This window comes from Lactuca sativa, chromosome 3, assembly GCF_002870075.4.
Source record: "Lactuca sativa cultivar Salinas chromosome 3, Lsat_Salinas_v11, whole genome shotgun sequence".
Taxonomy (NCBI): Eukaryota; Viridiplantae; Streptophyta; class Magnoliopsida; order Asterales; family Asteraceae; genus Lactuca; species Lactuca sativa.
This window is the reverse complement of record NC_056625.2, coordinates 17404927-17431617: the sequence shown is the minus strand read 5'-3', so window position 1 is coordinate 17431617 and position 26691 is coordinate 17404927. Positions and strand designations below refer to the sequence as shown.

Sequence of the window (26691 nt, the reverse complement as noted above, 5' to 3'; positions counted from 1 at the left end):
AACCCGTGAGAACCACGGTTAGAAAACTAATTAAACTTTCTAAATAAAAACTCAAAACTATTAATTAATAATTTTAAATAACTTATTAATTAAAATATATTTTTTTGTTATATATAAAATTATAATCGTTGATTCAAATAAATACGTAAAATATATTATCTTATAATTTGTATAAATTTTATTTTATTATAATTTGTATAAACTTTATTTTATTTTTATTCTAATATTATTAATATTAATTTAATGTAATTAAAATGTGATTTAAATTTTGAAATTTGAAATTTGAAATGGAGAATTAATAGATTGACAAGTATCATGATATTAATTACAAGTGTCAATAGATTGACAAGTGTCATGATATTAATTACAATGCCTAATATTGTGACACATGACAAAAGAACTACTCTTTTATTAGATAGGAAGACTAAGTTATAACCCATGGGAACCACAGTTATAAAATAAATTAAATATTTATAAAAAAAACTTATAATTACTAATCAATTATTATAAATAAATTATTAATTAAGATATATATTTTTGTATTTGTATAAAATTATAATCGTTGTTTTAGATATAAATGTGAAATATATTTTGAAGATATATAACAGACAATATTTATTTGTGAAGTAATGAAGAAAAATAACGTTAAATTCGTGAATATTCAGTGCAGATGAGGTAAATATTTGTATATATATTGAGTATATTGTACAGTTGTTTTATTTGAAAATTTAAAAATTACATTGTAAAAATGAATAGGTGTTATGCATGGATTTAGTATATTTGACGGAATTGCATAAAGATGACGTGATTGTTTGAAATTAAATTTATTGAATAACGGTTATTGTAATAAATTAAGCAACAGATATTACAAATCAATTTTTTGTTGACTTGTTTCATCTATGTAAAAAGGGAGGAGTGAATTAATGGAAATGTAATTAATGAGAAAAAACCGAAGACTGACAAGTGGCAAATAATTAATTTCAAGCTTTAATTTATTGACACGTGCCAAATTTACTACTCTTTTATTAGGTAGGGAGACGAATGAAAGAATGAATTTTATGTTCATAAGAGCATACAAATCCATGATTTTTCTTTTCAAGTTTCTTAGTTGAAATAATAATCCTCATATTAGACGTTACTTTCATTTTTCCCTTTCCATGATTGCTTGTAAGTACTTTAGTTTGATGATTTGATTCGTGTGGATAGTGCATGCCCCCCTTACAAACACACAAACATTCTTTTCATTTTTCATATGCAAAAACAATTAAATTTTAAGAAAACAACCATATGGACCTAAATTATTTCCCAAATATACAAAACATATGTAAATGAAAGTGTTATAAAAAAAAAAAGACGAATTTAATAAACAATAATTGTCTTAAATCAAAACATAATATAAAACGTTGTTAAGATTGAGATGTAACTTAAAATTATAGGATTATATGTAAGATCATAACATCATACAACAATCAATCCAATCCAATTTTTCTTAATTTGGTATTTAGTGTCCTAAATTGTAAAGTCTAAAATAAACATAGAAAATTCATCTCACATATTTGTTCAATAATCCAAAACGTAGTCTTAAAATTTGTTTTTTTCTACTTGAAATTGAACCTCAAAATTTGTCAATTGAGCTCAAAAATTAAACAGCATATGGCCGCATATAACCTCAATATTGTTGTTGAAAAATATAAGTTTTCTTTTAATATAGTATCATGTTTTTATTTCATTCCATATGGTAGAAACGTTTTATGAAAAAAAAATTATACTATATAAATGGATAATGGTATCAATGCATCATTTGTTTTCCGTCTTGTATAATTATATTAGATGGTTAGCAAGGCCGGTCCATTGTTTTTTACTACCCGGGGCGAGATAAAAAAATTATGCCCTTATATGTGTAACGTACAATAACAAAAACATATAATCAAACAAATGTAGTAATTTCTAATATAAAAAATGCAGTAATTTTTATAATCAAACAAATAACACAACCAAAATATACAAAAAATCACCTAAAACGATGTCTTCGCGCATTTTTTGAAGCGAAAACATCTCTTATTTTACAATAATCAATATTTTTTAGAAAATCACTTTCAATACTTAAAATTGCTAATCCATTCAATCTTTCTTGAGCCATGGTACTTCGGAGATACGATTTCAAAAGCTTCAATTTTGAAAAACTTCTTTCCGCGGAAGCAACCGTAACCGGCACCGTCAATAATATCCTATATGCAACCAACACATTAGGGAACATATCCATTCTTCTTGCATACTCCATTATTTGAATAGATGTCCAAGGACTTTGACTTTTGTATGCTTCATCCGGCAACATTTTCTGCAAAAGTTTTAACTCAATGAATAAACCATCTCCATCAATATCATAATCTGCACCATTTTTCAAATTGGACTCAAGATTTAAACAACATTTCTTTAATTCATCATCAACTAAAGAAACTAATTTGGAACCATCAAACAAAAAACCAAATATCGATTCAAAATATTGCATTTGTTCAAATCTACTTTTTAATTGAACAAGAGCCATATCAACAAGAATAAAAAAATAATCTCTTTTAAATGCTTCTTGAGAAGATTGGTGTTCTCTTTCGGTATTTGGAATTTCATCAAAATGTTGTTTTCTTTTTTTATTGCGTTTTTGAGGAAATTCGGGTTTAACTTTAACACTATTTGCTATTTCTTTTGCTTCACTAATAGCAAAGTCAAACCCACTTTCCCTATATTCTTCAAAATAATTAATTAACCCTTCTAAATTTTTTACAGCAACATCAAGAAGCATTTCTTTGGATTGTAACTTTTTGCTTACCAAATTAATTTTGTACAAAATATCATACCATATAACTAAACTTAAAATAAATTCAAAACTAGAAAATTCACCATTTACTAGTGAATCAGCATCTCTACACACTTGTCCATTATCACTTATTATAGATAATTTTTTTAAAGCTTTTCTTATTTGATAAAATTGTGTTTTTATTGCTTTAACACATTCAATATGACTTTCCCAACGAGTAGCTGATAATGATTTAAGTGTTAGATCATCAACAAACTCAAGTAAAACACTCCATCTTTTGGTTGAATTGGAAAAAACATTATAAAGCGTTTGACATGTACCAAAAAAAGTTTTTGCCTTTTGGCAAGAATTTGCCATATCACACAAAACCAAATTTAAACTATGACATCCACAAGGCATATAAAAAGCTCTATTATTTATATCAAGCAATCGTTTTTGAACACCTTGGTGTTTACCTTTCATATTTGCCCCATTATCATACCCTTGACCACGAACATAATTAATATCCAAATCAAGAGATTTTAGGGCATCTTGTAAAACATTAAAAAGACCAAGACCGGATGTATCTTCTACAATTAAAAACTCTAAAAAAAACTCTTCAACTTTTAATGGAACACTTTCCAAATCTACACATCTTATAATCAAAGTCATTTGTTCTTGGTGACTAGCATCCGGAGTGCAATCAAGAATTATAGAAAAATATTTTGCCCTTTTGATTTTTTTTATAATTGCACATTTTACCTCGAATGCTAACATTTCAATTAATTCATTTTGAATTTTATGACTAAGATAATGATTATGTGTTTCTTTGTCTTGAATCATTCGAAAATGTTCTTTCATTACCGGATCCCACTCCGCAATTGATTCAATTACACTTAAAAAATTGCCATTTGAGTTTTCATAAATTTTTTCATTTGTACCACGAAAAGCCAAGTTATTTTTTGCTAAACATTTTACAACAGAAATAATTCTAACCATAACTTCTTTCCAATGTTCGGTATCTTTTTTTATCATTTCTTGAATTTCTTTGTCAATTGTTTCGTTTTTATTTAACCTAATTCGCGTTTCATTCCATGTTCTTAAATTATCCATATGATCGGAACTATTTTCATGTTGTTTTAATGTTTCACTAAGATGCTTCCAATCTTTAATTCCTTCGGTTGCCAAACTACTTTTAGTTCGAATAGTTTTAAACAACTTACAACAAAAACAAAAAACTTTATCAAGTTCTTTTGAATACACTAACCATTTTCTATCAAAAGAATCACCATTTCTTAATTTCCGAATGAAAAAATCAAATGAAAAATGTCTACCAAGTGAATCTTTTGGAAAAATTGTGTTGGTATCAACTTCTCTATTTGGCCCTTTTTCTATTAGTAAATCTTTCATTTTTGAATCTAAATCATCCCATACTCTAGGATCAAAAATATTAAAATCACTTGGTTTATCTTTATCAAAAAAATCATTTTTTTCAAAATCATTGGAAATATCAACCGAATCATTGGAAGTACTAGGTGGAACATTAAAATTATTAACCGGATCATTGGAATTTTGATTTCTAACAAAATATTTATTTAAAGACCCTCTTAATTGATTAGCCTCTTCTTGTTCTTTTCTTTTTCGTTTTCTATTTTGAGCACCCGATGGTTGTTTTCGGGGAAACATATTTAAAAATCAGCCAAGAAAAAAGTTAAGCAAAGAAAAAAAATCAATAATTCTAGTTATAAAAGCTAAGCAAAGAAAGATACAACCTGGCCAAAGTTTTCATTATTATTTCCCACTTTGAAGATGCCAATAATCTGAAAATTAAAACATACAATCAGAAATACAAATCCATTTTCAACAACTACTGACTAATAAGTAATAACACTACAATGAAATAAATATATACCTTTCAAGATTTCAAAATAAACAAAAATCAGCCTCCCAAGTCCCAAGTCCTGATTCACATCACAGAAACAAAAACAAAACTTTAGATAATTCAGAAACTGTGGTTGATGTTCATACAGAAATAAAAAAAATCATTAGAAGAAAAATAGAAAACTTACCCTAATAAGTTGAAGAGCACAAAATGAGAACTGAAAAGAGAATTCAGAAACTGTGGTTCACTTCGTTTTCTATTTGAAAACAATTGAAAATTCCAATTTCCAAATCTGAAACTCAAACAACAAATCATAATATTCAATTAATCATATTAAGAAAAAAGAAACAATGATTGAAGAAAACTCATAGACTCACAGTCAATTGAAGAAAACTCACCCAAAATTCGAGTTTATCAGAATGAAGAATAGAAATTGGCAAATTGCAATCAGAAGAAAACTCACGGCTGTGTTTGATTTCTTGCCTTCTTCACTGGTTCGTAGTTCCCTTCGTTTGTTGTCGGTAATTACTAATTAGAAATCATCAAATCAAAAATCAGATGTTGGTTTCCTCGATTGAACGTATAGGCTATAAGTTTTAGAGAAGAATCAGAAGATTGATTGATTGAATAAGAAATTGAGAAGAAGATTGAATAAGAAATTGAGAGGTCAAGATTTATTGATTGAAATTGAATGCAGCGGCTGAATCGGTGATGCTCACACAACAAACACGTTGAATCCATTCGACCGTTGGTCGACCGACTCCTAATCTCCCGACTCCTCATCTCCCGATTGCGCTAATTCACTTGGCGCTCAAGATCGCTGAATCAGAATGCGGAATGGCGATGCCCTAATGCTGACTTGCTGGACTATTGGAGTAATTGGGTTTAATTTTTGGGCCAAAATAATATACATATGTTATAACTTACTGGATAAAAAATATGCCCCCATTTTTTTGATGCCCTGGGCCTAAGCCCAACTTGCCCATGTAGTTGGGCCGGCCCTGATGGTTAGATTTACAAATTAATATATATATATATATATATATATATATATATATATATATATATATATATATAGTGTTAGGTTCATATGAGACAGTCTAATTTTGTGAGACCGTGAGACGCATTTTTTTATTTTTTTTATTTTTTTTATTTTTATTTTTATTTTTTTTAGTTAATTTAAGTTCCGAAAATAATATTTAAAAAAAGAATTTTTTTTATTTTTCCATTTATTTTGCATTTTAAAATTATTTTTAGAATATATACAGTGTAATATTCTATTTAGAATATTTCACGTATTTTTAAAAAAAATAGATTTTTTTTTTATTTTTTTTAGTTAATTCAAGTTCCGAAAATAATATTTAAAAAAAAAGAATTTTTAGATTTTTCCATTTATTTTGCATTTAAAATTATTTTTTAGAATATGTTAGTGTAATATTCTATTTAGAATATTTCATGTATTTTTCAAAAAAAAAAAAAACGGGATTTTTTTTATTTTTTTTATTTTTTTTAGTTAATTCAAGTTCCGAAAATAATATTTAAAAAAAGAATTTTTGGATTTTTCCATTTATTTTGCATTTTAAAATTATTTTTAGATTTGGTCTTACAGTCTCACAAAATTAGAATGATCTCAAATGAATCTGAACATATATATATATATATATATATATATATATATATATATATATATATATATATATATATATATATATATATATAGATAGATATATATATATAGAGTAAATTACACAAATGGTCCCTATGGTTTGGGGTGATTTACGAGCTTAGTCCCTAACTTATTTTTTTAACTTGGAAGGTCCTTATTGTTTGTTTTTGTTACGCACTTGGTCCTTACTATTCGTTTTTGTTACTCGTTTGGTCCCTATCTTAGCTAAAAAGATTATTATTTAAATAGGGAAAAATGTTGGAGTAGGTAAACTAAGGTGAGGGGGTGGGGTTGGGGTGTGTTTATTTAAATAAATTAAAAAAATCAAGGGCAAAATAGTCTTTTTAGGTAAGATAGGGACCAAATGCGTAACAAAAACAAACAGTAGGGACCTTTCGAGTTAAAAAAATAAGTTAGGGACCAAACGCGTAAATTACCCTAAACCATAGGGACCATTCGTGTAATTTACTCATATATATATATTAAAGATATTAAAGTTAGGAATAATAAATTTCTTAAGTATTTGACAAGATTGGTCCCTAAGGTTACGATATGTTTGCTCATTTTTTTTGTCACTTTTGGTCCTTCAACTTATTTTGGTTTTAAAAAAACTACATACACCTTTCACCTTTATGCTTTTGTTCACAAACAATCCTCTCACTTTCGTTTGAATTTTTCATAACCCTCGCATTTTGTTACATATTATTAGTATTTAGTATTTTAGCAGAAATGGTCCCTCAATATTATTATTATTATTATTATTATTATTATTGTTAGACAAAATTACACGATTGGTCCCTGTGGTTTACCAGATTTAACACATTGAGGACAACGATGGAAACCGAAATCATTTTTTTACTCCTAATCCTATTTTTTTATTAATTTATATTTCTCTTTTTGGTTTTAAAATAATGTTTTATTTATTAGAAAATACTCATCCAATACCATAAAGCCACCCACCAGCTGTCATCACCACCACCACCGATAAAATTACATAAATGGTCCATATGGTTTACCCGTCATCACAAATTCAGTCCCTAGTACCTTAAAAGACCAAATTACCCCCATATTAACGGACAAAAAACAACGGTCTATATTTTCTGGATTGGTTTTCCGGCCGCTGTCATACATAACAATAAAGTTCAATTTGTGAGACAATTTCTTTATTTTCCTCATTTATTGCAAGAAATAATGATTTAGATTTCTTTACTTATGTAATTAGATGACATTTTATATCTTCATTTACTAGATTATCTCAATGCAATTCAACATGCTACTTTACTTTACAAAGCAATACTTTTCGCACCCAACAACGTCGGGGAATCTTTTCTAGTTATAATTGTGCTAATCAGTTTTTAAAGTTTTTCTTTTCTCACCATTTGTTTTTACAACTTAATTTTTTATTTTGTTTTACAAGTTTTCGCCATTAGTTTTATACATTTATTCTTTTATTTCGTTTTACATGTTTTTCATTGTTTGTTTTTTCTAATTTCATTTTTGCAATGTTTTGAATGCTTTTTAAAATCTATTTTTACAACAACTTCTTTTGTACTTAGTTTTCATGTTTTTTTTTTTTTTTTTTTCTAAATCTACTTTTCTAAATTCATTTTTTATATGTTTTTTTCAAGTCATCTCGAGGCTTCAAACGCATCCAAGCAATTGACAGTTATTTTTATAAATTCAAATACTTACTTCGCAAATAGATGCCAATTAACTGAATAAAACTATTGATCGAAGTGATAATATTATAATTACTAATTTCCCATGTATCCAATAATATTATATAACTAGATTATGACTCACATAAAACAAAGAGGAACATATAAAAAATACATATAAAGGTATAAAAAGTTGGTACATTTATAATAATAAAAAAAGATAAAGTAACAGAAACAGACTTAATGTTATTGTTAACACTGAAATGTCCGAAAAAAACAAGGAAACACTTAAATATTGTAATACCCAAAATTTAAGGAGCAACTTTGGGTATAAATCACCTTTTTGGGATTGGACACGGCGTGTTGGAGGCACCAACACGGCGTGTCAAGATAAGAAAAGACGCGGGTCTCATTAAGAGCAACACGACGTGTTGGTCAATGGAAATGAAACCCTAATCTTTTGGGTTTTGCTCCCTATTTCAAGGAATGAGATAGTTAGGGTTTGTTCACCCTCAGCCCCCCATCATCCCTCAAGCCTTGAATGAAACCCTAATCATATCTCCCTCTCATTTATGAGCTAGTGTGGTGTTTTTAGAGCCAAAGAAAGAAGAAATTGAAAGAAGGAAGGCAAGATCCAGCAAGCAAGTCCCTCATCTTTCAGTTTGGCACCACCACTACCACCACCTCTGACACTAGTTGACCCCACCATTGTCACCTCCATCACTTATACCACCGCCACATCTGTCACCACCTCTTCTGCCACCAACTGTCATAATCATTTATGATTACTAAGTCTGTGAACAGACATATATGTATAATCATTTATGATCAAACATATACGTATAAACATGCATAATCATATATGATTATACCTCTCTACCATATAATCGTGTATGATTAGGCATACCCTGTAGCTGCCGATACGCTGGAGCGTTAGAGCGGCAAATGACAAATATGTGGCTGAGGTTGAATCTTAAGAACTCTACTTTTTTTTAATCTCAAGTGAACCGTCCCCTATATATATATATATATATATATATATATATATATATATATATATATATATATATATATATGGGACGGTTCACTTGAGATTATAAAAAAGTAGAAATCTTGAGATTCAACCTCAGCCACATATATATATATATATATATATATATATATATATATATATATATATATATATATATATATATATATATATATATATATATATATATATATATATATATATATATATATATATAGGGGTAAGATTCGTTGAGAACTTATAGTTTTCCGAGAACCCGAGAACTAAAAGTGGAGCGTTGGATCAAAATTAACTCATTAAGAACATGATCGTCATCTTATCAATCCCATTTAATGTTTAATTTTGGTGTTATTGGAAATATTAATAAAAAAGTCTGAAAACTAGCATAATAAATCAAATTTTTTGATTTTTTTTATAAAAATAATAAGTTTCATTTTTTTTAAATGTAGATTTTTTAATTTTTTTAGAAAACATGAATTTTTTTAAAATATATTTTTTTTCATAAAAGCTGCAATTTTTTAAAACCAATAAATTTTTAGAAACCACAAAATATTTAAAAAACTCAAATATTTAAAAAACTATAATTACTTTAACCAAATTATTTAACGTTTTAGGAAGATAAATGCATATTTTTTCATAACAAACCCATGTTTATTAACTAATATATAAACATAATAGTACAAATAGTTTATTTGATATAAAAATAAAATATAAAAAATAAAAAATGCTACAAAGGTTTAAAGTGATATCATTTCTCCGTGTCAAGATTTTCATATTTTTTTTCAATTTATCACTTTCGCCTATTCAATATATTCCACAAATTCTTCCAAATCTACAAGAAAATTTAAAAAAAAAATGATTAATGTTAGAACACTCACAAAAATGTGTGTGTGTGTGTATATATATATATATATATATATATATATATATATATATTATGTAAGATTCAAATGTGAATTATATGTGAATTACATATGATTTATATGTGAATTACATATGATTTACATGTGAATCACATGTAATTCATATATGATTTACATGTGAATTACATGTGATTCATATGTGAATTACATGTGAATCACATGTAATTCATATGTGATTCACTTGTGATTTAGATGTGAATCACATGTAATTCATGTGCGATTCACTTGTGATATACATGTGATTTATATGTAAATTACATGTTAATCACACGTAATTCATATGTGATTCACGTGTGATTTACATATGAATCACATGTAATTTATATGTGCTTCATTTATGATTTACATGTGAATTACATGTGATTTATATGTGAGTTGCACATAAATCACATGTAATTCATATGTGATTCACTTGTGATTTACATGTGAATCACATGTGATTTACTTGTGAATCTATAACTTATATGTGAACCACATGTAATTCATATGTGATTCACTTGTGATTTAAATGTGAATCACATGTGATTTACTTGTGAATCACATATACTTTATATGTAAATTACATGTAATTCATATGTGAATTACTTGTGATTCATATGTGAATTACTTGTGATTCATATGTGAATTACATTTGATTTATATGTGAATTACATGTAATTTACATGTGAATCACATGTAATTCATATGTGAATTACATATATTTCATAGTTTTGATAATTAGAAATATCAACATGAAATTTGATAATGTGTAGATAATAAAAAACTTAACTGAAAGCATTTTAAGTCAGGGGAGGGGTAATATTGGATCCATATGTAGGAAAAGTATTCGAAGTACATCACCATGAAGTCATGTCTTCATAGGAGATGAAAGTATTCTCTTTATTACCTATTGAACAAAAGCACAAGAAACATGAGTGTTTTCTCAAAATCTTATATTGATTAAGGCCATGTGATATGAATAATTAGTAGTTCTTACTGGAAAAACAAAACTAAAAGAATCGACTAGAAAGGGGGGCATATTTGCATGACACAGATAATACATGCATTACTCTCTCAAACAGACTTAGTGAATGGAGCAAGACATTTTGCTAGCTTCACCATTGTTTCATAAGCCACATCATTAACCATGGGCGATTGCATTAATGGATTCACAAACTTGACCTGAAATATAATCAGAAGTGAATTAGAATTTAGAAAGATAGTTTCTGATCCATGTCAATTAGATCATGAACTTCAAAATAGAAATTCATCAGAGGAATATACACAAAACTTGTTATAAAACAGAAACACCTCAAATCCAAATCATAAATTCCAGAATAGAACTCTAAAGAAGATCTTACTTGTTCAAATAGTTGTTTTATTGAATTTAAAAAACATATTAGAACAAAAAACAGTTGTATATTATACACACTTCATGTAAAGTTTAAAAGTATACAAACTAATCCAATATTCATTTAACATTATTCATAAAAAATAATATATAATTGTGATTCATTTATCTCGTCTACATCCATAAATCACCTTCTTTTTTCAAATTCAATGACATGGATCCTTGAGAAATTCAATCTTGCCCAATTGAAAATCACCATCACCCGATACATGAACCTGATGAAAACTAGGTTAGCCACTCAATAAAATATATCAAGCCACAAAATGATAAAAAAAAACTTAAAAATATTTAAAAGAAAAAAAACAAATATCAGCTGATTCCTTGAGAGATTGCGAGCACGAACATAACCAGTGATGAGAAGATCAATAATTGAAATTAGTAAATGACCAAGGAAAATACATGCATTACTGCAGCCATTGCCATATAATCTTCTTGCCATCTACCTTCTAGGACAACCTTCCAACATGGAAAATATCAATCCTCTAAAGACCAAATATTGTTTCAAACTAAAGAAAGTGAAACATCATGTGATATGACACTAGTAGTAGTTACTGTTTCTTGGGTTTATTTATCTCTATTTTCCCTGTTCACAGTATTGTGAACAAAAGTATGTAGGGTATAATGAGATTAAAGCACCAAGCTCTATATTTTAGAATTTTTTTTTCTAAATGTTGTTTTAGTACTTGGGTGTAAGTAAGTTATTAACAACCCCCACCACTGGTTTGTGATTTTGTCAACATGAAGATTTCTTACATAGAGAAGGAAGTTTAGAATTACCCTTTTATTCTCAACATAAAGATTTTTTTTATTGTCCTGATAGCACGTGGATGAACATGGTAGAGCCGACCTGCAAAAAATGTTATTAAGATCTTCAATCAAATATGTTTGCAGCAAGAACGCCTTTAATTAACGTTAGCAATCTTGTTTTCCTAAAATGAAATTAAAGATTTTACTAATTTTTAACAATTGAAATTTTAGGGCATACCTAAAAATTTTACTAGGAAAAAAACACTTCTTAGAAAATATTCGGTGTAAAAGATTTGTTGGGATTTTACCTCATTCATACTATCTAGCTCCTAGAGAAGGTCAGGCAAAACAGCAAGCCATGCCTTGTTTTCCCTAATATAATCCAAATAATTGAGGGGGGAAAGGAAAGATATATAAGATCAAATAAAATAAAAACAACATTTCTTTTCTCATTAAAAAACAAAATCAAAGCTTCATATGGCTACAAATACAATACAGATATATGTAAAAATTCATCTCCATAGATGGATACCTATGTTTTATAGTATGATATGCATCAAAAAATTGAGAAACAATGAATTTTTTTAATGAAGACTTTGTGACTTCCCAAAATTTCAAGAACTTTTTTATATAATATTACTAAACATAAAAAATTACACAATATGGAATAAATATGGCTATAAGGCTAGCAATTATGTAACACCAATACTGGAATCTTTAATATGAATATAATATGCATAAAACATGATTTTTTTCCCTTGAATTATTTTCCACTCAAAAGTGTAAATTCCAAATGTATAAATAATATACATATTTAACATATACATATATAAACATCTTTAAATCACAGTTTAGCAACTCCTACATTAACTAGGAAGTTGTTATATTATATGACGATTGATGAGCTTTCGAGCTTTTGAGTTATATCATACTGTGGTGCACATATATGGATCTCCTCCTAAATTTCTCAAAATATAACCAAAAAAATTGTTCAGAATCCTAAATTGGAATTGGTTCATCGTTCATGAAGTCAAAGTGAAGTTAACCTGTGATATTTCTCATTGAGGCATTTCATCGAACATGTTGAGTGCAAACAAATATCTATATTTTTCAATAACACAAGTGTCTATTTTTATACCTACAATCAACACAAGGATTTAACTCTTTTTAAAAACATATTGACTAAACATGTTCAACTTAACAATTAGGAAAAAGCAATTCATAAAGGTCAAACAAAGGTCAGGAATCAACAATAGAAACATATGATACCCAACTTTTGATCGACAAGAGATCATCTTCTCCGTTCAAGTCTTAAATCCACAGTGGAGGCCGAGATGAAGTCGGCGATTACGGTGTACTCCGAGGAACGAATTGATGAAGGATAAAACGATTCCAAATTAAAGCATCTTTAGTGGAGTTTTTTCTATGAAGAACGCGAGATCAAGGAGTTCAACAACAATGAAACTTCGATCGTTGGGGGATTTCCGATTTCATATAGAATATTAATTATCGATGATGATAGTTTGATCGATTGGGATCTGGAAATCGACAATAAATGTGGTTCGTCGTTTTCTTCATGGTATTCGTGTGAGTAGAAGCAATTTCAGAATTAAAAGCATGGAATTAGATGAAGGATTGGAGACATTCGACGGAGGTGAGTCGTCGGAGGATGGATCGTAGTTTTGAGCGAGAGAGGGAAACGAGTAGGAGAGAGAGATGAAAATTTATTTTATCAGATATTAGATTTAAGAAATCATTTAATTATACTTTTGTTCCTATAATATCCTGACTGAATTAATTAAGATACACATCCTTCTTTTTTTGTCTACTTATTTACAAAAATGTCATCATGCATCTCGACCCTTCTTTTTTTTGATCCAACGTTCCACCTTTAGTTCTCGAGTTCTCGGGAAACTTTGAGTTGTCAAATGATCCTCCCTAATATATATATATATATATATATATATATATATATATATATATATATATATATATATATATAGAGAGAGAGAGAGAGAGAGAGAGAGAGAGAGGAGGGTGCAATTGAGAAAAAAAAGGTTGAGAATGGGGGAATCATTCTCAGCCACACATTTATTTTGCCGCAAAACACTTAAGCGTACCGTTGGAAATGGATAACGGATAAATATGTGTTTTCCAGCCAAACATGTTTCCTTAAACTATACTAATCATTACCTTAATATACACAAAACATACTTTTTTTCGTTTTTTTATTTTTAGAAAGCCATTATTATCGAAAAATTATTTTAAATATATCAAAATTCATAATTTTTTATTCTCTATAAATAGACATCCATATTGATATAGTTTTAAGATAAAATAAATTTTTTTTTAGAGTTTTAGCTCTCGTTATTCATAAGTGAATAAAAAAAATCTATCAGATTTTTATTACAGTGTATTCTTTATTCACTTATGAATAAAACGTATGCGTAACTTTTTTTATAGTTTAAGTATCGTTCATATATGAATATGATACGCAATAAAGTTTTTTTACTTAAAATATATTTTTTACATCATCTTTCATTATATATTATATTTATATATGAATAAAACGTATATTAATTGTCGTCATATTTTATATTCATATATGAATAAAACATTTATCAGGTTTTTGTTACAGTTAACTTGTTATTCATATATGAATAAGTAGTATAAATGATACTTAAACTATAAAAAAAATTAATTATATATTTTTATTCATAAGTGAATAACGAATGTACTCTAGCAAAAATCTGATGCATTTTTATTCACTTATGAATAACGATAGCTGAAAATATAAAAAAAAATTATTTTATCTTAAAGTATATCAATATAGATGTCTATTTGTAGAAAATAAAAAATCATGAATTTTGGTATATTTAAAAATCATTTTTCGATATAAATAGCTTCTTAAAAATTAAAAAAAAAAGCAATGTTTTATATATATTAAGGTAATGATTAACATAGTTTATGGAAACATATTTTGTTGGAAACACATGTGTATTCCTTATCAATTTCCGCTGGTACAACAAAGGCGCATATATATATATATATATATATATATATATATATATATATATATATATATATATATATATATATATATATATATATATATATATATATATATATATATATATATATATATATATATATATATACACTTTAAATGAATTCAAGGTATCATAATTTTGGAGCGACAAAATAGTTTTATGGAGGGGTATTGGTGTATATGGCATAAATTAAGGTCCTGATTTGGAACATTCAAAATTGTAAAGGACGTAGTTGCAATTTTCCATTGACTAGATACAAGCCGAGAATCTGGAGTACCATTACAAAGCGCACATCCGTAGGGCAAGTGAACGGCGAAAAAAGCGTTACCGGAAAGTCTCATCAGCTTCATCGCCGCTGTCTTCTGTAGGTATTCCTTCCCCCATCCCTCTATTTCATCTTGTTTCTATCTCTACAAACAAAGATTCAACTTCAATCAATCAGATCTATAACAACCGTAGATTCACATGAGTTTAGGCTTTCCTTTGCTTCTTCACGCTCATACGATTTGTTTTGTTGTATAACGAATATAAACTTAAATCGATTTATTTACTTCTATGTGCTATTTGACTTGATCGATTGCTATCACAATCGTTATCGCCATTTTTCATTGTTTATTGATAGACTTGGTTATGGATTAGGGCATTTTTCATCTTTTGCTTTAGCTCCAGTCCAAGCTATGAATTTAAATCATGGAAACAATGAAGTACGATTGGTGGGGAAAACATCTGATCTGTATAAACTCATAGCCCTTAACTTTAGGCGAGCAAACGCTAATTATAGCGATAAAAGTCTACTCATTTCATGGGTATGTCTTTGTTTTTTCGATTTGCTGTGTAAGTTATTTCAATACATTCTAAAAACTCCGTTCATTTCTCTCTATTCTATATGAGTTCTGGAATGGAAAAAGGAAAGAGTTGCAATGAGAAGAATCCATAAGATTACAAACTGTTGTATATGTGTGTCGAAATTGTTCATATTTATAGTGAATTGATCTTTTATCAGTCGATTCTTTTTAAAATCAGTGAGTTAGAGTTGCTTGTGAAGATTTGTGTGCATTTATATAAGTAACATTTATGGGCAACAGTTTCTTTAAGGTCATGGGATGATTTACTGATATTCAATGTTTGTTGGGTTTTGAGTACAGAATTAACCATGGTTGCTGGTAGGGTTGCTCATCCAGTGTTGAAAGGCCCAAGTGTGGTCAAGGAGTTGATCATTGGATCAGTGCTTGGGTTAGCTTGTGGTGGTTTGTGGAAAATGCATCACTGGAATGAGCAAAGAAAAACAAGGGCCTTTTATGACCTTTTGGAGAAGGGCGAGATAAGTGTGGTTGTAGAAGAATGAGGACATTTTAGTCATCATGATATGTTTATGACCAAGGCTTTAAATCAGAGATCATACTCTGGATTTTATTTTTTAAAAATAAAGTTTTTGTATTGGATTTGTGCACAAAAGTTGCTCTTTCGTTAAAACTCTGAAAATGTTGTTTTTCTTGATTCTTGTTGTTGAAGATGCTATTGTAACCAAATTGCTCATGTCATGGATTTACAAAAGGTGTATTCGGTAAGACATGATGGTGGTGTATTGTGTTTGGCACACATTGAACAAGGTTGGATATAGACTACTTGCTTTCACATCTCTCATATGCACAAGACTTGAATACCTTTCTCATCTTTTTCATAAAAATAGCTTAAAAGCTTGTGGGGTTGTGTTGTGGTTGCAATATCTTCTATATTCGTGTTAAAGGCCTATTGTTATGTGACTTGTGAGATGTAAATCGAATATATGAACTCAAACTCATCTGTGGTTAAAAAACATTCATCCTAGTCCGTGTTTTAGTTAGTTTTGCATGGGTCGGTTTTGGAGTAAACTCGTATTCAAACTGAAAAGTTTGGTTTTTTGGCTTTTGAAACTCATTGGGTTCGGTTTTCGGTTTCAACCCATGAGTTGATGGATCGGTTTGACTCAGTAAGTTATTATACCATAATTGTTATTAATATATTATTATATTAGTTATACTTCTAGTCCTAATTAAGTAATACAGTAATTATTAATAATATATTAAATGTATTAAATAAATTATATATTGTATGGGTTTTGGATTTACATACATACTGGGTTTTGGTTTTGTGGGTTGGTTACAAAAGTCCAAATCGAGATTTCCGGTTTTAAACAGTCCCTACCTAAAATTTACGGCTTGGTTTTGTTTTTGTCGGATCTTGTCAAATTTTCAGTTTCGGTCCTACTCAGGTTGAGTATCACCCTGAGTATGACTAGAGCTAATAGGCCAAACAAATTAGACTCGGTTCAAATTCAGTCAAAAAAATCTAAAAGCCAACAAGAAGTTAAACATAAAAGAAAGTTAGAATTCTTACTTATACATCATTCTCTTTTGAATCTCTTTACCACTTACAAACTACGACTCTCTCCCTCTCCCTTAGAATGAATCTATCTGACGCCTAAGGAAGGAGGGAGTCGACAACGGTTTGTGGAGTGGGATGAGGCGATACTGCCGGTTTATGAATACTTCATCGCCAATTCCAACGGGTTGGGGCCATTTGCGGGTTGGTGAACCTTGTCTCTCTTTTCTCTTCCACACACACACACACACACACACACATATATATATATATATATATATATATATATATATATATATATAGATAGATAGATAGATAGATAGATAGATGACAAAAAAACCCGTACCCGTTGGGTACCCGAAACCCTAACCCGAGTTGAGCGGGTAAATCCCCGAGTTGACCGGGGATGGGTATTACCCGGATATAAAAAGCGGGGATGGGGATGAGGATGGTTTTACCTGTCGGGTACCCATACCTGTACCCGAAACCGACCCTGATGGGTACCCGATATATATATATATATATATATATATATATATATATATATATATATATATATATATATATATATATATATATATATATATATATGTTTTTATTTTTAATAATGCATAAGCAAATGTTCATTAGAATAAATAAGGTTTTCTAACAATAAAACGTATAGTTTTCGGAAGACTTTTTATGTCTTTTTTTGCAAAGAATGATTTAATGTGTAACCTTGAATGTTATTGTTCGTGTTTGAAGACATTTAGTGATTATAGTGTTTTATATTAAATATGTTAGTTTTTGTTTGTTGGTTAATATATAATTATGAGTTATTTTTCATAAAAGTTCAAAACTTTGTAACGGGGAAAAATCCCCGATTACCCATTGGGGATCCCCGATACCCATTGGGGATGGGGATGGGGATAGATTTTTAATCCCCAATGGGGATGGGGTCGGGTATGGGGATGGGGATTCGGGTATGTGGATGGGGAACACGAAACCCGGTATACTCGTACCCATAATATATATATATATATATATATATATATATATATATATATATATATATATATATATATATATATATATATATATATATATAGGGCTAGAATATTGTATTATAACTATCTATTGTGTGGATGTACGATTGATTGTGAACCAATCATTTTAGTTATTTTAAAAAAGTGATTAATAAATGTTAGTGAATTAAAAATAATTGAAAAATACAATCTAATTTCACTATAAGGGTATTTTAGTTAATTGAGAAAAATTTGAAAAAGGAAAATTTTTGATTTTTGAGGAAAATTAATTCTTTTGATTTAAAAAATCTGATTTTTTTAATTAATTCATTTTTAATTCTAACGTAATTTTTAATTATACTCGATTTTATTCTAACAGAATGATAGTCTCTTAGAATGATATTCTATAAGAATGCCATGATACATATTTCTGACTTAATACATATTTTGATTAAATGAACTTGTTGTAGAAAGATAACAATTTTGAACCATTAGTTGAAAAATAACAAGATCCTTGTATATTCATGGATATTTGAATGTAGATTCATATTCTAACAGAATGTCATAAAATGAAATAATTTCTTAAAAAACATATCATGCTTAAATATACAACTCTTGAACAAATGCACTTGATCTTCTTCAATGGTCTAGATTCAACTTGATTCCACCGTTCTTACGAGAATGACATTCTACAAGAATACCATTCTGTGATAAAAAAAAATTATCTTCATCATCTAATATATGCAATGCTCATGTCTCTGCCCAAAAAAATACACATTATCAAATTCTATGATAAAATACCCTTACAAACTTTAGTGATTCTGACATAATACATACCACACGGTCATAACCAAATATTTGTGTATGAGAACCCAAAGAATATTATCCTTCCTTATTTTGATAAAATATTGGTCTTCCTTTTTTTAAAGTATTCGTCATTCTGAAAGAATATTTTTAGTCTTTAAATAACATTCATTAGGTAAATCAAATAAATTTCATTAATCTAGAATGAAACTTCCTATGAAAGGATAAAATGGTCAAAACACTAAATTAGCTTTAAAAATATGAAAATTTTCACCATAAAAAAGGAATTAGCAATATTCATATCAACCAGTGGCGGATGCAGCATATTTTCGTAGGGGTGACAAAAAAAAATTCCAAATAAATCTATATTAATAGTGTCACTCGTGTTTTAAGCCGGTGCACCCAATAGAAAAAATATAAAAAAAAATTTACACCACCTGCCGGCGTCGGAGCAGTGGCCCGGGACCCTGGGGCACCACTAAGGTCCGCCATTGATACCAACATAAATTCCCATAACAAATGTCCGACGAGGCCTTCCATTGTTGTGGATAGTTTTGATTTTGTTAGTAGTTTTGGTATTGTTGATAGTTTTGGTATTGTTAATATTTTGAGTTTTGAAATCGTAGAGAAGAAAATAGAATATCTTGACTTGAACTGCCTTGCATGGATTTACGGGTTTGGCTAGAACCGGCTCGTTTAGCTTTGTCCCAGGAATCCATTGAAGACAACTAAAGTGGAAAATTTTTAGTGAAATTTATATAGGATTGAGTGAAGTGGGATATGTTGATAAATATATACAAAAATTATATATAAAAAATTAACATAAAAAAATAAAAGAAAATGCAGCTTTGGTCATGTTCACACGATGCATGAAAACAAAAAGACACAGGCGAATATATTCTTCACATGTAGGGTTGTAAACGAACTGAACGAACATAAACAATGACTTATTCATGCTCGTTCGTTTAAGTTAGCCGAACAAATAAACAACACAAATGGATAAACAAACAAGTTTTTTTTGTTCATGTTCATTCGCTTAACAAATTACCTTGTTCATGTTTGTTTGCTTATGTTTGTGAATATGCTAAACGAACGAACATAAACGAACACAGATAAAAAAACACAATTGAACATATATGAGCATAAACGAATATATACTATAGTGATGTAATAACAAATCAATTAAACATATATAAACATAAATTAACTTAAACGAACGAAAATAAACGAACGTAAACGAACAACTCTAATGAACGTTCACGAACATAAATGAATGGACGAGACCATTGTTCATGTCTGTTCGTTTAACTAAAGAAACAAGAATTTGTGTTCATGCCTGTTCATTTATTAAATGAACGAACACAAACAAACTTCCCGCCGAACGGTTTGTTGAACGTTCAATTTGTTTACACCCCTACTCACATGCATGCATTGAACACGGGCCGGTCACGGTATCACAACCAGATGGTACTGCCGATACCGCCCTAACCCACCTTCAATCCACTGCACGACTCCGTCCTCCCTAATACCTACAACTACATCTATATTGAAACTGAAATTCCCATAGTTTTGTCGGGAATAACTTCTTCCACGCTTAATGATTAGCATTTGCATAATTTTATTTGACTTGTTTTGTAACGGTAAAAATCCGAAAAGGTAGGACTTTGAAAACCAAGTTTGCTGACTTATCACCAAACCCAATATGAAAATGTGTTTCTCATAAATCGAATAAACTTTAGTTTCTCTTATTGAGTATTTCTGTTCTAATCAACAACACAAAATCCAAATCCAACAAGGGCGTGGGATAAGAGAGATTAAACTCATACTCTTCTTATCCCACTAAGAGTGGATAAACTTCTTTCAAGTGAGACCTTTGAGAAGATGAAGAACGTGTCTTACACATATGAATATGAATAAAAGATAAATATGATATATACTAATATACACATACACATACATACATACATACATACATACATAATTAAAAGACGCATATTGGTACCTAAATCTACATAAAGATGGTAAAAGTCCTCAAAAAGTTTAATCTCCATGTCCAACCTCAAACACTTTGTCTCATTGCCCCATCAACCTTAACAATTTCAGCCCTCCTTATTGTCTCTGCAGGCTGCCTTATTTGAACATAACCAAACCATTGTAATCTTTCTTCCCTTCATTTATCTGTAAATGGTATGTCCATCTCATCATCCTCATTTCCACAAATTCAATTTTTCCTTCGTGTTGTTTTCTTTATCGGAACCTTAAACCAAGATGCATCGGCAATATGGCCAATGCTATTTTTTTTGGTTCTAAACTTGTGAAGAAAAGACATATGTGTAATGCTATTTATACTCGTTCTTGTGCTTATTCATGCTAAGCAACGCTTTAAAAAGGTTTCTAGTTTTCCTGGAGTAAACTTCCATATCTTTTCTTCTTTCTCTTTCAGGATACAACGATTGAGAACTCCACGCCTCCACCGGACTCTGCAATCATACGAATCAACTTATGATAACTTCTCAACGATTCAATTCATTAATTTCAAATTATACAAAAAAGAAGAAGAAGAAACAGTAATCGTCTTCATTTTCGCTTACTTGCTGTGTGTTTGGACTGATGGATCGATGAATAACGGATCCGTAACGCATTACTGGAAAGCTCGGACTGGTGGATCGATTAGTAGTAGATCCTGTTCGCTTGATTCTGAATCGACTTGGTGACATGGATGGTGCTCGTTTTTCTGCTAATCAGATAAACCCTAATTAGTACATGAAGTTTGAAGACTGAAAAAAACTCTGTTCTTGTTTACCCAATCCCTTGTTTGATGCAGCTTTTGCAAATGAAAATGCAATCGATCCTGATCGGAAATCAATAGAAGCTAATCCCGTATCCCTCCTCCTGAGAAACAATTTTATTCCGTCAACATGCCCTTGGTGGAGTTCCAATGGAGGTTAGTTATCAACATGAAATTACCTCAAACTTGAAAATTCTGCTTTTGCTTTTTCTGCTTCAACTGCTTCATTAAAGCGTCCATCTGTGTCAGTAACTTTTCGTTAAAACCAATGTTCGCCATTAAAGATCAGAAGAATACATATCTCAAATCCAGTTACCTGGGAGCCGATACTGCTTATGGTATTTGGGTATCTGTATCATCAATGACTGTTGCAAAAGGCCTTCGTGGTCACTATATGTGTGACATGTTCGTAATCTCTGCAACGATCTCCAGAAGGATTCAGACACATGACATAAGAACATACGAACAGAAAACGAAGAACATTTGTCTTGGTTACCTGTTCGATGCATAATATTTGAAGATTTGTTTCAAGAGCTTCATTGAGATTTTCATCCAAGAAACTGTTGATTTTAGACGAAACAGAGCCCAAATGGTCAATGGTGCTAACCAGAGCTTTTGACACATAATCTTTTAAGCTTTCTAACAATCTACAAGAAAGCAGCACATGACTTGTTAAACAACGAAAGTAAACTAGAATTTAAAAAGTCAGTTTTTTGGATTTCATAATCTACTTACAATTCATCATGATCACTTTTGTGATACGAATCTTCAAAAAACTCTGCAGCTGAGTACAACTGCATTCTTATATTCCTCAAATCCTATAAAGTTCATTTCCTTACGTTATAACAAAATCCGATTAAGTTGCTGAATATGTTAAAAAAAAAAATAATAACCTTGAGACTATCAGCAAAGACCAAGCTACGTTGCATGAAGATTTCATCATGATTTGAAGGTGGACGAAGATCATTTAACAGAGATGATCCATCCATAGCCTCCATAAACACCAAGAACACGCACACACACACTGAATCCCAGAATTCTTTTTGAATCGAAATCACAGAAGATTTGGGGTTTTAATTAAATGTGGTGAAATGAGAGTTGGCAATCAAAGAATGGGGTGCTATTGAGGGTTAATAAAGTGTCGGCTATAAAAGCTGAAAGAGAAATATAAATGGACAAATTAAAGATGGATAATAGAAACAAATGGTGGGACTTGATTACAGCAACTTTTGGTGGCTTATGGATGGCTGGTTTTGGAGGCCACTCACATTGATATTATCGCACACCAGTACAGGGTATAATATCATACGTAATATCAACATGAAAAAAAAAAGGGATTTTGATGGATAAATAAATTAATTTTGAACTCAATATGGTGATGTTAGATCAACTAAACGACGAACATGGTGTATTAATGTAATATTTTCAGCATAAAAAATGAATAAAAAGGTGTAATAAGCAAGAAAGTAAGGGCTTTGTAGTCTGAAATGTCAACATTTTAAGGCCTGTGAAGGAGAAAAGAATGGAATTTAATATAAAAAAATGAAGTTGATGGGTGTATTACTAATGGAAATGCATGTATCATGGATATCTAATCTAAGAGGACCACGAAAAGGCAATAATATCTAGATATTAAATGCCATTTTCTTGTTGAGATTTCATTATCAAATTCGTTAACATTATTATTATCAATAATAAAAAAAACTTCTTTCATAGCATCTTCATTAAAGTCCTCGTTTTCGGACAAAATTTATAGGTTTTTGTCTTTCTAGGTAAGAATATTTTTCCATTTTTTTAGCATGTTTATTATTTTCAGATATCATGTAACATAATGATTAAAAGTTGACCATGTTTGTAGATCAAATGAGAAAAAAAATGATATAACCCACATGTTTTAAATACACCCATCAGGTTTCATTTCTTTTCTGTTTTAAAACAATTAGTTCACAAAAAGGTTAGTGGTAGGTAAAAAGAGTGAAGAACCCCGTGAATGCAATCAAGAATAAAAGCCAACAAGGTTTCACGAAATCTCAGTGACATTAATAGTCTAGTACAACATGAGGTGGTTTTCAGAAAGCAAATAACAAACTTTTTTTTTTTTTGAAATTAAGAAATGTTTTTGAGGTTTGATTTATTAATCAAACAATGCGCTCTAATTCCCTTGCGTAGCTGAGAGTCTGATTAATGAGCTGGAGAGATGGAATCTCTTTGCATGGAGCCGATTCCTTAGCCTTCTGGAATACAACTAATCCATTCTTCACCTCCCACTCTGGATGCTCCTGCACATTTCATTTCAATTCATACTTTGTCAATAACTCATATAATAATAAACTGAAAAACTGAAAGAAAGAATGGAACCTCTTTGATGTAATCAAAAAGTTCTTGGTCTGAAGAAATCAATAGCATTTCTCGTGCATCTTTAACAGTGAGAGAGTCATACGCCTTCTCACTGCACCCAGCAATCTCATCCCTACAAATGAATTTACAAAATCATATGTCATAATTATTGTTAAATAAACTCAATAAAAAAAGAAGTGAAATGCTTCCAACAATTGTCACCTGACTGTTCTAGCCAAAAGATCCATGAAATAAACATAAGTTTCATGAGGAACAGTCTGTCTAGCAGTCAATACTCGATTGTAAGCCCCTTCCATGAATGATTGCTCAAGCTCCACTGCATGCTTGATACAAGTGTTTTCAAGAGCATTGGCTGAAAGCAACTCTAATTCAGTGTGAAACTCTGCAATTCTGTTCTGAACAAGTAGTCTCAAAAGATTCAGACCCAAGATTGGGTACTCTTGGGGAGATTGTGTAAGGCGACTACTGTTTTTCCAACAATAAAATAAAATTGAATTATGACCAACGATTTAGGAACAGAAAAAGAAAAAAAAAAGATTGGATCAAACTATAAATACCCAACATCTGTATAGTAAGGCTTCAGCTGAAAGAAATCTCTCTCAAATGCATCTTGATCTTCCATCTTTACACTAAGCACAACAGCATGCTCATAGATATCCCCTGAAATTCACCGATTAATCAAATTATATGCTTATACTATGAATAAAATGTACCTTGGTCTCAATAGAGTGAAGGAAGGTGAAAAGAAATGCAAGTTGTTGAACACTTACTTGCTATGGTTAACTCTTGAACTGCATTAGGCGTTTCTTCAAACAATGGAGGAAGGCTTTTGAATTCTATCAGCAAGATCTGCAAGTCAAGAATCAAGAAGGATTATAGATTGATTATATGTCGAGTATTACACTAGTATGTATTTCTATCCAAAAGCACATCAGCCCTTCCAGGGTTCTATTTCATATTTTCATTAGATTAACAAAAAGAGAATACGATCCATAGTCATATATAATGACTCCCTGGAGTTCGATCAAAATTTATTAGTAAAAATAACTCCTTAACTGCAATGGCATCTTAAGTCTAAGAAAAGACTCTCAACTACAACCGAACGATACCATTTCTTAGATCTCAATTGTGGCTTTGTATCTATATGTGCTAACAACAGCCGGAAAATCTCAGTTTGTGTTAATGAATTTACTCAAGTTGTAATTTATACAAGGATCACATCAAACATGAACACATAATAACAATCTAAGGAACACGAAAAAAAACCGGCAAGTATAATTAGGGTTTATGATTGCGGGTACCTTGAGCTGAGAGAGAAGCTTCGAACAAGTATCGAAATCATTACGAACTAACGCAGCTTTGAATCGTTCGAAGAGCTGTGAAACCTCGGTTAGCTTGGGATCCATACCTTCTTCTCCAAAACTCCTCTGTGTTTCTTTCGGTATTTGCTTATTCTTTCTCGTTACCTTCTTTCCAAGAAATGTATTTTACAGATAGAAAAGTAGCTGGGCCGGACTCGGATCCTATGAATCAATAAATACATCTGGATATCGTTTTCTAGTAACGGGCCTTCGAGTGGACTACCCCAATTTCCAAATGTCTATTACTGAAAAACTAGATAAAAGTTTACAAATTATTCCTAATCCATTTCCATTTTTTCCTTTAAAAATGAAATAAAAAATGAGACAGATCATCTTTAAATATACTCTATTTTTATCCTATTTTTACTCCCAAAAACTATATTCTATTCTTCTAACTTATATAAATTGTCAAATACATCCATTCTATTAATATGGTTTTAATAAATATATAATCTATATATTTTTTATTACACTAATACTAAATAAATAAAATTATATTTATAATACGTAATTATAAGCTTTTGTAAAATACATTATTGTGTTTTAAAATTTCAATATGTATTTAAATTTTATTATGAATTTGATAAACAAAAAAATATTTATAATTAATTAATATAATTTAATGTATAACATAATATTATAAGTATTAAATATTACATTTAAATAATAACCAGTAGATAAAAAAACCAGAAATGTATAAATATATAAAACGAGGGACTAAAACCGACAACTCAAAGTTCATCCTCATTATAAGGGAATAAATGGGGTAAGGTTGGAGAAGAATGGGGGAAGAAAGGGGGGAAATAATGAAGAATGAGAGTGAGTTGGAGATGCTCTTATAAGGACAAACTTAAATAATAATTATATATTAATAAATA

At 29.8% G+C, this 26691-nt stretch overlaps 4 protein-coding genes across 7 annotated transcripts; 1 reads left to right on the top strand and 3 right to left on the bottom strand.

Annotated features, from left to right (window-relative positions):
- Positions 1-2011: 2011 nt before the first annotated feature.
- Positions 2012-4723, bottom strand: LOC111893762 (uncharacterized). The gene has a single exon (XM_023889844.2). The coding sequence runs from the start codon at positions 4475-4477 to the stop codon at positions 2012-2014; it is 2466 nt and encodes an 821-aa protein (XP_023745612.2). The 5' UTR covers positions 4478-4723.
- Positions 4724-15344: 10621 nt separating this feature from the next.
- On the top strand, positions 15345-16774 carry LOC111893769 (cytochrome c oxidase subunit 5C-1). 2 transcript variants are annotated; one of them, XM_052769175.1, is made up of 2 exons: positions 15345-15501; positions 16283-16774. In XM_052769175.1, the coding sequence occupies exon 2, from the start codon at positions 16291-16293 to the stop codon at positions 16480-16482; it is 192 nt and encodes a 63-aa protein (XP_052625135.1). In that variant the 5' UTR covers positions 15345-15501; positions 16283-16290; the 3' UTR covers positions 16483-16774. The 2 variants fall into 2 exon arrangements, with proteins under 2 accessions (XP_052625135.1, XP_023745617.1); XM_023889849.3 differs by having other exon boundaries at positions 15350-15505.
- Positions 16775-21216: 4442 nt separating this feature from the next.
- On the bottom strand, positions 21217-23330 carry LOC111893755 (protein ABIL2). Of its 2 annotated transcripts, none has more exons than XM_023889835.3 (8): positions 22988-23330; positions 22830-22912; positions 22591-22741; positions 22411-22510; positions 22274-22334; positions 22110-22198; positions 21898-22043; positions 21217-21786 (listed from the first exon to the last, which is right to left on the bottom strand). In XM_023889835.3, the coding sequence occupies exons 1-8, from the start codon at positions 23090-23092 to the stop codon at positions 21646-21648; spliced, it is 876 nt and encodes a 291-aa protein (XP_023745603.1). In that variant the 5' UTR covers positions 23093-23330; the 3' UTR covers positions 21217-21645. The 2 variants fall into 2 exon arrangements, with proteins under 2 accessions (XP_023745603.1, XP_023745604.1); XM_023889836.3 differs by having other exon boundaries at positions 21898-22040; positions 22988-23313.
- A 767-nt stretch (positions 23331-24097) lies between these two features.
- Positions 24098-25917, bottom strand: LOC111893756 (26S proteasome non-ATPase regulatory subunit 8 homolog A). 2 transcript variants are annotated; one of them, XM_023889838.3, is made up of 6 exons: positions 25754-25917; positions 25223-25301; positions 25010-25112; positions 24654-24914; positions 24453-24564; positions 24098-24373 (listed from the first exon to the last, which is right to left on the bottom strand). In XM_023889838.3, the coding sequence occupies exons 1-6, from the start codon at positions 25856-25858 to the stop codon at positions 24233-24235; spliced, it is 801 nt and encodes a 266-aa protein (XP_023745606.1). In that variant the 5' UTR covers positions 25859-25917; the 3' UTR covers positions 24098-24232. The 2 variants fall into 2 exon arrangements, with proteins under 2 accessions (XP_023745606.1, XP_023745605.1); XM_023889837.3 differs by having other exon boundaries at positions 24654-24917; positions 25754-25916.
- Positions 25918-26691: the final 774 nt, after the last annotated feature.